Below are 14409 nucleotides of genomic sequence, written 5' to 3'. Positions count from 1 at the left end.
TTCTAATACTCGTACTTCTTGTAATGGTTGAATTAATACAGTGGTTTACCTTTACTTTTAGCATGCAAGTAAATATTGGAACTAAATGCAATGTGTTATGTTAATATAGTTTAATAATGAAAACATTTTGACGTACACTGTCCTCTTCTTTGTAGTATCCAAACCGGAAAACTATCTGCTCTCAGGACAATATCTGCAAGAAGGGTTATGCTGACACGTATAATAATGGTATGTTTTTCCTTGTTGGTTTTACAATGCTTTTGGTATTTGTTGAGGAAACTTTAAGCGGCTATCTCAGAAACCTGTGGCTATCAGCAGTTACCTAAAGGTAATGCTGCAGTCAGTCACGCATTTGCCCTGAAGTTGGATGCGGTAAATAAGAGGCCACTACGTGATACATGAACGGTTTGCCTTACCATGGGGATGTGAAACTCTTTGTGAGCAACTTTCCAATCCGCCTCATAGAAGGAAGTCTTTCCTTAAGCTGTGAGTATACAGAGCAGGAGCAGACATGGTCCGAAGAGGGCTCCTATGTAAGAACAATATATGAGCCAATCCCCTAATACCATGCACGGTCCTCTCTCTCCCATTGCATCTAGCTCACTCTCTGTCTTTGAACCAGTCATGGAAGAAGAAGAGATCAGGCTCCTTGCATCTTCTCGCCCTACTGCCTGCACCAGTGACCCTATTCCCTCACATTTCCTTCAGTCCCTTTCCCCGGCTATCACCACTCACCTAACTAAAATATTTAATCTCTCTCTCATCGGGTATCTTTCCCTCCTCATTTAAACACTCCAGCATACATCCATTACTTAAAAAAAACATCCCTCGACCAAATCTGTGCTGCTAACTACAGACCTGTGTCTAATCTTCCCTTCATCTCTAAACTCTTGGAACGCTTGGTCTATTCCCATCTAATCCGCTATCTCTCAGATAACGCTCTTCTTGACCCTCTACAATCCGACTTCCGCTCTTTACACTCCACTGAAACTGCCCTCACTAAAGTCTCTAATGATCTACTAACAGATAAATCTAATGGTCACTACGCCCTGCTGATTCTCCTGGATCTCTCTGCAGCATTCGACACTGTGGATCACCAGCTCCTCCTCACTATGCTCCAGTCTATCGGGCTCAAGGACACTGTTCTATCTTCTCCTACCTATCTGACCGCTCCTTCACTGTATCTTTTGGTGGCTCCTCTTCCTCCCCTTTTCCCCTTACTGTCGGGTTTCCTGAAGGATCAGTCCTAGGCCACCTCCTCATCTCCTTATACACCACCCCTATTGGACAAACAATCAGTAGATTTGTTTTTCAGTACCATCTCTATGCTGATGACACCCAAATATACACATTGTCTACTGACCTCACCCCTGAATTACAAAACACCAGGGATTATCTTTCCGCCGTCTCTAACATTATGTCCTCCCTCTATCTGAAACTGAATCCGTCAAAAACTGAACTTCTTGTGTTTCCTCCCTCCACTAACCTACCTATGCCCAACATTGCCATCTCCATGTGTGGCTCCACCATTACTCCCCAGCGACAAGCCCGCTGTCTTGGGGTTATATTTGATTCAGATCTTTCTTTCGCTCCCCAGATCCAATCACTTTCCTGCTCATGTCATCTACACCTCAAAAACATTTATAGAATTCGACCTTTTCTTACCTGCAAAAACACTTACTGTCGCTCTGATTCATTCTCATCTGGACTACCTCAACTCTCTACTAATCAGTCTCCCTCTTAACTAAACTCTCCCCTCTCCAATCTGTCCTAAATGCAGCAGCCAGGATCATATTCCTCGCCAACCTTTACACCGATGCCTCTTCCCTGTGTCAGTCATTGCACTGGTTACCCATCCACTACAGAATTCAATATAAACTCTTCACCCGCACCCACAGAGTGCTCCATTATTCAGCACCGCCCTACATCTCCTTTCTTGTCTCAGTCTACCACCCTACCCGTGCCCTCCGTTCTTCTAATGACCTAAGATTAACATCCTCAATAATCCGAACCTCCCTCTCCCGTCTCCAAAACTTCTCACGTGCTGCGCCAATTCTTTGGAACGCACTACCCAGGACTCTTCGCTTAACCCCCAATATCCACAGTTTTAAGCGTGCCCTAAAAACGCATTTCTTTAGACTGGCCTATTGCCCCATGTCCCTTATATATCCCCCCACATACAAAATTTTCTTCCAAAGCTTGTCCCTCGTATCTTCTGTTCACACACCCCCATGTACTTAATAGACTTGTGTGACTATACTTGGTCACATACTGGTTGGTGACTGGTTCATTTAGCATTAGATGATTACCCTATTTATTACATTGATCGTTGACTGTACAGTACAAGCATTGTTACCATCCACCTTTCGTGTCTCCCCTATTTCCTCATAGATTGTAAGCTTGTGAGCAGGACCCTCACTCCTCCTGGTATCTGTTGATTTATGTGATCATTGTTATTCTGTAATGTCTTTTATTGTCTATACAAGTTCCCTCTAAAATGTAAAGTGCTGCGGAATATGTTGGCGCTATAAAAATAAAAATGATTATTATTATAAGCCTTTAGTCCAATAGCTCATCATGAGGCACAATTCCACCTGCCTTTGAGGTGGATGTGGTCCCCCTTATGTATTGGGCCCTGTGCGGCTGCAAATGTTGCACCAATGGTATGTCCGCCCCTAGTACAGTATTTACAAATTGCCATAAGGCAAATAAGCCCTAACTAAACGTTCTGTGATTATTGAAAAGGTAATCTTTATTATCTATTTATCACCTTATCAGTTTGTGCAGGTTAAAAACACAAGTTTGTATTGGTCCTTCCTTGAAACAATTTTCAAATACTGGGTTAAAGCTTTTAGTTAATAGTTCTATTAGCAGATCAATTGGGGAGACTCACAGCTAGAGAAGGAAATAGATATTATTGGTATGAAATAACTCCTAATGGACAAATGTCTCAGAGGAATTTAGCACTGAGCTCTTTCTAGTAATGAATCTTTCCTTCAGCATCAGTCTCATTCATACTGACTTTTGATCTTATAGAACCAGTACATAAAGTTAGTAATATTAGTAATCTGATCAGATAACAACTGGCTTCCCCTATTTTGTGGCTCACTCTGATTATAGTATCACAAAGCACTCAGTAATTGGTGTGGCCACGGACCAACACCTCATTACATAGTATGGACCAACTCTCAAACATTGCTAATAAAAATGATGATCTGCCTCCCCAACTAGTTTCACCATCACTGGCTTCATCATGGGTCTGTAGGCTCAAACCCCTGATGAAGCCAGTGATGGTGAAACTAGTGTTTTTAAACTGCACAAACTGATAAGGTGATAAATAGATAATAAAGATTACCTTTTTAATAATCACAGAACTTTAGTTAGGGCTTATTTGCCTTATGGCAATTTTGTAAATAAAGAATCAATACTCTAGTCTGGTTCTTAGGAACAATTTTTTTGTGCCCCTAGTACAAACCATATTAAAAAGAGTCTGTAGGAGATATCTTCTTTAACCCCTTTGCATACATGTACAGGTGCATTCCCGCAAACCGCCATACATGTTCGGTGTGACGATCACGCGGGCTTACTCCCAGCGCTGGCGTGATGATCAGCGAATGTCAACGCTATATGATAGCTGACCCCCTGCGGCAACACCCTTGGTCACTGCTAGCACCGATCCCAGGCCCACCCCATTGATGCCACTATTAATAGTGACATCGATCGGCATTGCAGAGGAAGGGAGCCCCCTCTCTGCTCCGATCGGCACAACGCGATTGCAATCGCATTGTGCCAATGGTCTCCATGGTGACCGCCCCAGTCGAAAGATGGCCATGGTGCTACCAAGGTACGATGGGCTATAAGCTGACACGCCTCCTGCCTGTGTGCGATGCACAGATCTAATATTAGATCACCAATCAGACAATGGAAAGTTGATGACCCATACTGGGACAATGTGTAAAAGTTTTAAAAAAAATTAAAAAATATAAAAGAAAATAAAGAACAAAAAAAAAAGTAAAAAAATATTATACCAATAAATACATATTATTATGTAAAAATAAACAAATGAAGTACACATTTGGTATCGCCACGTCTGGAACGACCGGACCTATAAAACTGTTACACTAGTGAACACCGTAAAAAACCTAGCCAAAAACTATGCTTTTTCATCATACCGCCGAAATAAAGTGGAATAAAACGTGATCAAAAAGACGAATGTAAATTAAAATGGAATCTTTGAAAATGTCATCTTGTCCCGCAATGAACAAGCCGCAATACAGCTCCATCAGCGCAAAAATAAAAAAGCTATAGCTCTCAGAATAAAGTGATGCCAAAATAAATATTTTGTTTATAAAATAGTTTTTATTGTGTAACAGCAGCATATAAATATGGTATCGCTATAATCGTACTGACCTGAAGAATAAAGCTGTTTTATCAATTTTACCACACAGTGAATGGCTTGAAAAAAACAATTCCTGAATTGCTGTTTTTTTCCATTCTGCCTCCCAAAAATTGGAATAGAAAGTGATCAAAAAATGTCATGTGCCGAAAATAGTACCAATAAAAACATCAACTCGTCCCACAAAAAACAACCCCTCACATGACTGTCAGCAGAAAATATAGAAATACTATAGCTCTCAAAATGACTTTATTTTGAAAAAAAAAGCGTTTTCTAGTGTGTGACAGCAGTAAAACATAAATAAACCTATATAAATCTGGTAATCGCACTGAAGAATAAAGTTTTCTAATCACTTATACTGCGCGAGGAACGGTGTAAAAAAATAAATAAATAAAACCAATTCTTCACCTGCTGTTGATTTTCTTCATTCTGCCTCCCCAAGATCGCAGTAAGGCTCGGCTTATCCTGCTCTCTACACTGAGCGCTTACACCGGGGTTTCCATGTAAATCTCTGAAATACGTGATTCAGACGGAACCCCCGGCAGAAAATTCCCTATAATGAGGCAGATGGAGGCACTGTGGACACTATCTGACCTATAATCCGGCGGTGTCAGTCTTTTTAAGCGTGCATAAAAGTGCAGTCGGCCAATTTATGCATTCCAGGTTGTTTGGTCAACCATCCCAAAACGCGTAAATCATATGGAGTTTTGTCCTCTTCTGCCTATAATGGCTCATGTTTTTAAGAAGAAAAATAATGTTTCAAGTGATTTTGGCACTTTTGGATGCTGGCTAACTACTGTTTTTTTGGTCTATGTTGATAGTGCAAGCTGTCTTGTAATCTTTCACAAAGGGTGACCTGATAATTCCTCTCTTCTCTTCGATGGTAATATATGTGTGTATTAGGAATCCAAACTGGTCTCTGTGTACCGTACAACTCAACTCACAAGACCTGTCAAGTGAAAGCATGGTGCCCCGTGGAGTCTAAGAGCACTCCAGAGTAAGTTCTCCTCCAACTCTAATCATCTTCTCTTCTAAGTCTAAGACTTGACATTTCAGCTACAACATAGGCTTCACCACTAGCTGCGATGGACACACAATAGTACATTGTGTATACTGTACTCATGAAACTGAAGGAGGCCTGGCAGCGACAATGATATATCTGTCTCCATGATATAATGAAATTCCGGCATTTTTGTTGTTTTCATGTTTTAGCATCGATCATAGAATGAATACTTCATGTGGTTTATGATTAGTAACTGAAAGCTACAATACTGATAATAACATGATTTTTATTACACTTGTCTTTGTCAGGTCTCCTTAAATCCCTGTTGTATACACTAGACCAAAAGATGTACATAGTTAAAGTTGCTATGGTTTTGAACTTGTGCAAGTCTCCATGGTCTGCCCAGCAGATGCCAAAGTAAAAGTCATTCTCTCTTCACAAAGGAATGTTTTTGTGAGCCAATAGTAAATGAAAGTGATGGAAAAAAAATAATAATTTGACCCTATAGGACATTGTAATTGTTTTTTTTCCAAGTCTGAGTCACCATGGCATAAATACATAAAATATCAGTTCATGCCACAAAAAAAAGGTTTTCTTTTTGGCATTTTTGAGAATTCTATTCTTGAAGTTTTATGTGGGGCAGGCACTTCACTTTCAAGTCTGCTGTACTTCATTAGCCCACTGCCGGCCTCTGCTCATTGACTGACAGGTCACTCTTCCCTGAGTGACCTGTCTCCCCAGCGCCGCCACAATCATTGCCTGGGTTCGTTTTATCAGAAGGGGTGATGCCTGCACAGTGAGCTCCTGATGACGCAGTGAGATCAATGTACTGGCTCCCACAACATCATAAGGAGCTCACTGTGCAGGCACCGTCATTGCAGCAAACCCAGGCAATGACAGCGCCTGTGCAGTGAGCTTATAGTTTACGTTGCAGGAGGCAGTACATTGATCTTGTAACCTCATCAGGAACTCACTGGGCAGGCATTGCCCCTTCTGCTAAAACCAACTTGGTGCTTGCACAAGGGAGACAGGGCACTCAGGGAAGAGAGACCTGTCAGTCAATGACTGTAGGCCGGCAGTGGGCGGCGAAGTACAACAGAGCTGAGGAGTGAAGTGCAAAACATATAGAGAATAAGGAGCTCATCCTAAAGCCACTAAAAAGAACAAGTTACTAAAAAAAATGAAGATACTGATGATTTGGGGCTTTAGTGTCTGTGAGATGTTTTTCTCCTACTTAATAATAACAATTTTGTCAATATTTCCTGAAATAATATATAGTTGAGTGCCATTTTGAAGCTATGATAGCCTCCATTCCTCTGAGAAAGGCTTTCCTCAAGATTTTGCAGTGTGTATTTCTTGTTAACCTCAAATGTGTTCATTGAGCTTGACGTCAGGGCTCTGTACAGACTACTCAATTTCCTCTGCATAAAACTCCTCAAACTGAGGGCCTGATTCCTGAAGGTGTTTTTGCCAGAATACTGGTGTAAAACACCTTCAAATATCACTTTTTTTTTTTTTCCAAAACACGAAGCTGCACAAACATTTGCGACTTTTGCCAATTTCACACCAGTTTTAACTGTTTCGCCAAAGTAGGCAGAGCTTGTGGGGGATAGGGAGTGGCAAAGCACCCTTGATAAATTATTCAAAAGTTGTGGCTTAATTTACCCAAAAACTTTTTTGGCCACGCACACGCCGGTGATAAGATGCAATTAATTCATTAAAGTGATTATCTGGTCTTCTAATAAAAGTCTGCAGTCATTTTATGTGACTGCAGACTTCTGATACTGATAACGGTATGCATGCTGTCAAGATTCACTGGTATTGCCAGAGAGCGGGCAGCCACGTGACCGCAAGCATGCCGTTTCCATACAGTACATGCAGTCACGTGCCAACTAGACATACTCAGCTTCTGTCATTTCACTTCCATTGAGAGAAGCCAGGCACGTCTAGTTGGAATTTGACTGGAAGTATGCACATCACATACTTGTGGTCACATGTCCGTCTGCTCTCACCAGCAACATTGGTGAATCCTGACAGCTTGCGCACCACACCCTGACGGGATTGAGAAGTCTGCTGTCACATAGAGTGACTACAGACTTTTACCAGAAGGCTGGGCAACCCCTTTAATTGGAATGCGTATCCTAATGAATTAAGTGCATCTTACACCTGAATTTCCATCATTAAAACTGATGTGCACAACAAAAGTCTCAATAAATTGGGGCCCACGTCTTTATGAACCTCATTGCAATAGGAAAAGGCTTTCCCCTGTTACAAATTTGGAAGAATTCACTTGTCTAAAATGTAATTAACCTTCATTTGAAAATAAAGCCTAACCAAACCCTGGGAAATACTAAGTTTAACCGTAAACAGTGTGCAATCTGATGTGGAGCGTTCTGTAGGCATTTTCCGACTCCAGAATCATCCATTAGACTGCCGTATTGTGAAATGTGATTCATCACACCAAAGAACACATCCCCACCACCCTAGCTGATGCGAGGCATTACTCATGGTGACCCTAGACTTGTTTGCAGTTGTTCAGCCATTCGAACATTCAATTTTAAAGGGAACCTGTCAGCTTGGAAATGCGTGCAATCTATGGCAGTATATTGAAGAAGGAGAAGCTGAATATTGCTGTACAGTCTTGTGGGGAAAGATTCAGTATAACTTATATTTTACAGAAATCCCTGCTTTTTCTGGGCTTTCTGGTCAGGAGGGCAGTTCATCTCAGTGAATGACAACCTTGCCTGTATAATTGTGCTTACAGTAGCTGACAGACTTTATTTAATAACAAGTTCTACTGATCATTTTCTCCACAAATATATATATAAAACTGTTTAGCTTCTCCTGCTACATTACATTCTACCAAAAGATTGCACTGCGATTCTAACTGACAGGTTCCATTTAATAGAACTCAATTAGGTAGTAGACAACCCCTTTAATTAAAAATAGGGGCTATCCAGGTGTCATGTTCTTTAATCTAGAATCACGAATCACATATGCAGTTTTTGTGGCAGCTTTTGATGTAGTTTCTTTAGCCAAAGTAGAAATGGATAAAAAGAAAAAGCAAAGTTATAAAAGAAAGACAGATATTTCTCCTCTCTTTTCTGTTGTTCCTCTGTCTGTCCCATCAATCTGCCACAATATCTCCAGATGTGATTCCAGCTTCAGGACTTCACACAAATTGTTATAATGCTTTTAACAGGAAAACCCATTATGATTTTCAAGAAGGGATACAATTTGAAATATAATGAAAATATTATTTACATTCTTAATGTTAAGAAACACTAACTTGTAATCATTGCAAAGTTCCACTTAACAAATATTTTGTGTACAATAGTCTCTCATTTGTTCACTTTTAGCCCTGCCATTTTGGCAAGTGCAGAAAATTTTACAGTTTTGATAAAGAACACAATCCACTTTGCAGCATTTGGTTATACAAGGTAAGTCAAAGCAAGCAATGAGGAACAGCAATTAAGATGATACCGCTTACTGAACATTTTTTTTTCCTAGCTGGGTTATGGGGCCCTAAACATGTTGATAGCTCAAATTTATGCAACTGGGATTCCATCCAGCCCATGTGCTTTATGCCATTGTGTTAACTGTAGTCATTGGGAACTAGTCAAGGGCATTTAGTGACTCCCAAAAGATCTAAGGACACTTGGTGATAGAGCTGGACTAGTGGTTTGCAGAGTAGGCAAAAGCCTAGGGCACACTGAAAACTAATTAAAGTTGGAGTCTCCAAGACCTGTTTGGGTACTAAAGAATTTTCATTTTTTTCTTCTAACTTTTAATCTCTGCATTTAAAGAAGTTGTCCACTACTTTTACATTGTTGACCTATCCTTAGGATACCAACACCCAGCTGCTGAGGACTCCGATAACAGCTGACCGACGGGGGTGCTGGGTGTCAGACTCTGGCCGACCAGACATTGATATCAGTGTAAAAGTAGTGGACAACCTCTTTAAATTTAATTATGTTCTTTTTTAATTTTCCATCAACATAGGTGTATGATCGCTTTTTTGTGTCTGGCAAGAGGTGTATTTTTAAATGACACCTACTGGACTACATATACACACAATACACTGTATTAGTTAACATTTATAATTTTTTTGGGCCAGACAAGGCAAAGAAACAGTAATTTCACCATAATTTTTGGGCTTTGTGTGCAGTGTGGTATAATTATAATAATTACTTTATTTTGCAAGTTGTCATGCTTACTGCTATATCACATTTGTGTAGTTCTTTTTATGGTTTTCGACTTTTTCAGAATAAAAGCACTTTATTTTTTTTGTACCTGCACTAAAACACCCTTAACACTTTTGGATTTCTGCCTATTGAGCTATGTGAGAGTTTGTTTTCTATGGGAAAATTTGATTGGTACCATCTTTTCTTCAGTTTTGTTGTTTTTATTTATTAGCAGAATAGTCAAAAATTTGCAATTGGGCCACTTTATATTTTTATGCTATTCACTGTGTAGGATAAGGAAGTGTAGTTTTTTTTAATTAAAAAATGTTGCAACATTTGTTTTTAATTATTTATTCCAAAAACAGTTATTTGTAGCTCATATTACATGCTTCAGTACAGAGATTTTGCAGTGTTTTATGTCTAAACTATATAATAAACTGTGTAAACCACATACAGTATGTTGTAAAAGTTTCCTTTATATTTATTCTTCAATTTTTTTCCCATTAATCTCAGAATATATTCATAGAATCAGTATTCAAATTCAATGAATCAATATTCATCATAATCAGCATAGTGAATAAAGGACACAGACTTAGATGCTACCAGTTTAATTACTGCAGGCAACAGCAGGCATGTGGAAGCAGAGAGGCAGAGTCGCTGTCTGACGGTCCGAGGTCTACACCTGCCGCAACGTTTCAAGGGCATGCCTCTTTCCTCAGGCACCTGTAGAAAATGGACAGGCAGCCTAATTAGGATCTGCTTTTGGCAAGGCCTAATAAGCAGCTGTACATGGCTGGTCTGGAGGCCATTGTTATGATTTCGACTGTCATGGTGACCCACTGGTACCTTGTGTTCACAGTCTTCTTCTGTTGGCCATAATAGCACAACATCTCTCGATAACCACCTTCCCGTCATGATGTAACAGTACGTATTAAGGTGGGAAGATGTTAATAATTAATAACCTAATTCTCAGATATTTTTCTCACAGCTCTGATCTATCATTATATTGCACGCAGAGCGAATTTTCATCTCTGCCTTGAGCTCTAACACACCTTGTATGGTCGCAGGTTCAGAACTAATAATGTAAGAATAATTACAACTGACTTTATTCACAAAATAATTGAGAGTTAGGTCTCATACCTATCACGGTTAAAAAAATCGGTCCGATGTTGTTCCTGAAAAGTCGGACGAGTGTCATGCAAGTGTCATGCATTTTTCATGGAGTACAATGAGATTTTTCTCACCTATCATCCAAATGACATCCGAATGACATGCGAATGCACTCCTTATGCAGTGCAATTTTAACATTAGCTTTTAAGTAGAGTAATTCTCTGTCATTTAAAGTTACTTTTCAAAGGAAATATGCTTCTAAACATAGATACATGGATGGATAGATAAATAGATACAGTGGGGAAAATAAGTATTTGATACACTGCTGATTTTGCAAGTTTTCCCACCTACAAAGAATGGACAGGTCTGTCATTTTTTATCGTAGGTACACTTCAACTGTGAGAGAGAGAATCTAAAAAAAATCCAGAAAATCACATTGTATGATTTTTACATAATTAAATTACATTTTATTGCATAAAATAAGTATTTGATCACCTACCAACCAGCAAGAATTCTGGTTCTGACAGACCTGTTAGTTTTTCTTTAAGAAGCCCTCCTACTCTGCACTCATTACCTGTATTAATTGTACCTGTTTGAACTCGTTACCTGTATAAAAGACACCTGTCCAGATACTCAGTCAATCACACTCCAACCTCTCCACTATGGCTAAGACCAAAGAGCTATCCAAGGACACCAGGGACAAAATTGTAGACCTGCACAAGGCTGGGGTGGGCTAGAGGCAAATAGGCAAGCAGCTTGTTGAGAAAACAACAACTGTTGGTGCAATTATTAGAAAATGGAAGAAACACAAGATGACTGTCAATCTTCCCCGGTCTGGGCTTCTTGCAAGATCTCGCCTTGTGGGGTAAGGATGATTCTGAGAAAGGTCAGGAATCAGTCCAGAAGTACACTGGAAGACCTGGTCAATGACCTGAAGAGAGCTGGGACCACAGTCTCAAACATTACCATTAGTAACACACTAAGCCGTCATGGGTTAAATTCCTGCAGGGCACGCAAGGTCCCCCTGCTCACGCCAGCATATTTCAAGGCCTGTTTGAAGTTCACCAATGACCATTTAGATGATCCAGAGGAGGCATGGGAGAAGGTCATGTGGTCAGATGAAACTAAAATAGAACTTTTTGGTATTAACTCCATTCGCCGTGTTTTGAGGAAGAAGAAGGATGAGTACAACTCCAAGATCACCATCCCAACCCTGAAGTATGGTGGGGGAATCATCATACTTTGGGGGTGCTTTTCTGCAAAGGGGACAGGATGACTGCACTGTATTTAAGGGAGGATGGATGGGGTCATGTATTGCCAGATTTTGACCAACAACCTCCTTCCCTCAGTAAGAGCATTGAAGATGGGTAGTGGCTGGGTGTTCCAGCATGACAATGACCCGAAACACAAAGCCAGGGCAACTAAGGAGTGGCTCCGTAAGAAGCATTTCAAGGTCCTAGACTAGCCTAGCTAGTCTCCAGACCTGAACCTAATAGAAAATCTTTGGAGGGAGCTGAAACTCAATGTTGCCCAATGACAGCCCCGAAACCTGAAAGATCTGGAGAAGATCTGTATGGAGTAGTGGGCCAAAATCCCTGCTGCAGGGTGTACAAACTTGGTCAAGAACTACAGGAAACATCTGACTTCTGTAATTGCAAACAAAGGTTTCTTTACCAAATATTAAGTTCTGTTTTTCTATTGTATTATTGTATCAAATACTTATTTCATGCAATAAAATGCAAATTAATTATGTAAAAATCATACAATGTGATTTTCTGGATTTTTTTTAAAGATTCTGTCTCTCACAGTTGAAGAGTACCACGATAAAATTTATATACCTCTCCGTTCTTTGTAGGTGGGAAAACTTGCAAAATCATCAGTGTATGTGAGTGAGATATATAATCAGTGCTTTGCGTGTGTAGCTTACTGTACATGTATGCTTTCGCATGAGAGGATCGCAGCACAGCTGCGGAGGAGATGGAGAAATGAATTTCCCCATGTCCTCTGTTGCCAGCGTCTGCGGGGATCGCACTGCAATCGGGTGATATCTGAGTGCAGTGCGATGTTTAACATGCACCCATAGACTTATATGGGTGCATGCGATCCGAATTCAGCATGCAGTCGCAGCATGCTGCCTTTTTTATTTCAGTCTGATCTCAATCCGATTGGAGCTGAAAAAAAACCCCGCAAATGAGCACAGAATCATTAATTAACATTGGACCAAATGCAATCCGATTGTTTTATTGGATTGTATTCATCCAATTTAATTGCAAGTGGGAGCGAACCCTTTGTCTGACTTTCCTCTAATTTGTATGAACGCCTTACTGTGACAAAGCAGAATCTTGTTATATGTTATTATCACCAAAATATTATTGTTCCTTTCACTTTAGGAAGAATATTCTACCAGAATACAATGTAACCTGCATATATAACAAAAAGACAGCTCTTCGATGCCCCATATTCAGACTTGGAGACATTGTAACAGAAGCTGGGGAGACATTTTCTCAAGTTGCAATTTTGGTATGTTCTGCTGGTATTGGTATTGGACGTTTGCATTGAATATTCCATCAAAACGTAAGGTATTTGTTACAGCTGTGCATCTAGAGTGAATGGTTTCTCTAGATGGGATGCTATTGACATATTCTTGGCCGGACACTCCATTATAACTCTATTTGTTTTGGTATTCTTTATTACTAAAAGGGGTTTTCCACTCCAGGACGAACTTACGACAAATACAAACACTAAGTAATATACACACTATTAGGATTCAGCTCAACTAGCCACATATACGATTTACATACCTGAGGTCATGTGCCGACTAGTATCTCATCTACTTCTCTAAATAGAACATTGAGTGAAGCGTATGAGAAGCTAATTGGCAAATGACTATGTAACATACCTGGCGGCGTCCTTGCATAGTGGTCCATCTCCCACTGTGCAAGAGCGCGCACTTGATCTCCAGTCCAGTCTGATAGCCTGGCTTCCCTCCATGCTGTCTGCTTGCCTCTGTTTCTGCCTTGCTTAAAGGCGGCGCCCGATCACTTCCTGCTTCTTGTACCTGCTGCAGACAAACCCCTGATGCTTCCTCAGCCTATTGCTGTCTGTCACCTGGTATTTAACCCAGCTCCTCCCAAGGAACCCTGCCTGAGCATTGTGTTTCTTTCAGTGTGCTCTTTCACTCTGAATGTGCCAGGTCCCTTTCTGTGTTTGCTTGCCTGCCTTTCCTGGAGGCTGTATTTCCAGGCCTGTCTGAACTCGCTCCTTGCCTGTTCGTTCCGCCTTCTAGCGGCCGCATACCTAGACCCGTTCCTGTATCTTGCCTGTTCCTCTCTGAACATGCTCCTAGCCTGTTCGTTCCGCCTTCTAGGGGCCGCATACCTAGACCCGCTCCTGTATCTTGCTGCTGTGTCTGTTCTTATCTGAATACTCTCCTAGCCTGTTTCCTGTTTTTCTCTATGTCCGTACCTTCCATTTTTCTGCAGAGTCTGAACTCGTACCTAACTCCTGCTCATTGTCACTGTACTTCCGTTTGTGAGTTTGTGGTCCACTTGCTACTTCACTGCAAGTACCCTGTGGGTATCTGGTTCTGCCTTTCCCTTTCTGTCTGTTCCGTGTGAACAGAGCCCTGCTCTGCCTTGCTCACCGCTCCGGCGGTTCTAGCCTGCTCTGCCTTGCTCACCGCTCCTGCGGTTCTAGCCTGCTCTGACCCTTTGCTC

At 40.8% G+C, this 14409-nt stretch overlaps 1 protein-coding gene across 1 annotated transcript in view; it reads left to right on the top strand.

Moving 5' to 3' along the window:
* The window catches only part of P2RX7 (purinergic receptor P2X 7), a 78148-nt gene that overhangs the window by 30377 nt on the left and 33362 nt on the right, over positions 1 to 14409 (top strand). Inside the window, exons 4-7 of the mRNA XM_073676297.1 lie at positions 156 to 228; positions 5300 to 5393; positions 8759 to 8839; positions 13084 to 13213. Coding sequence (XP_073532398.1) covers positions 156 to 228; positions 5300 to 5393; positions 8759 to 8839; positions 13084 to 13213 — 378 coding nt within the window. The remainder of the gene's footprint in view (positions 1 to 155; positions 229 to 5299; positions 5394 to 8758; positions 8840 to 13083; positions 13214 to 14409) is intronic.

This window comes from Phyllobates terribilis, unplaced genomic scaffold (assembly GCF_046119375.1).
Source record: "Phyllobates terribilis strain yellow unplaced genomic scaffold, ASM4611937v1 Scaffold_1__5_contigs__length_1240528914, whole genome shotgun sequence".
Taxonomy (NCBI): domain Eukaryota; kingdom Metazoa; phylum Chordata; class Amphibia; order Anura; family Dendrobatidae; genus Phyllobates; species Phyllobates terribilis.
The sequence above is the reverse complement of the archived record's forward strand: the minus strand, read 5'-3'. Positions and strand labels throughout refer to the sequence as shown.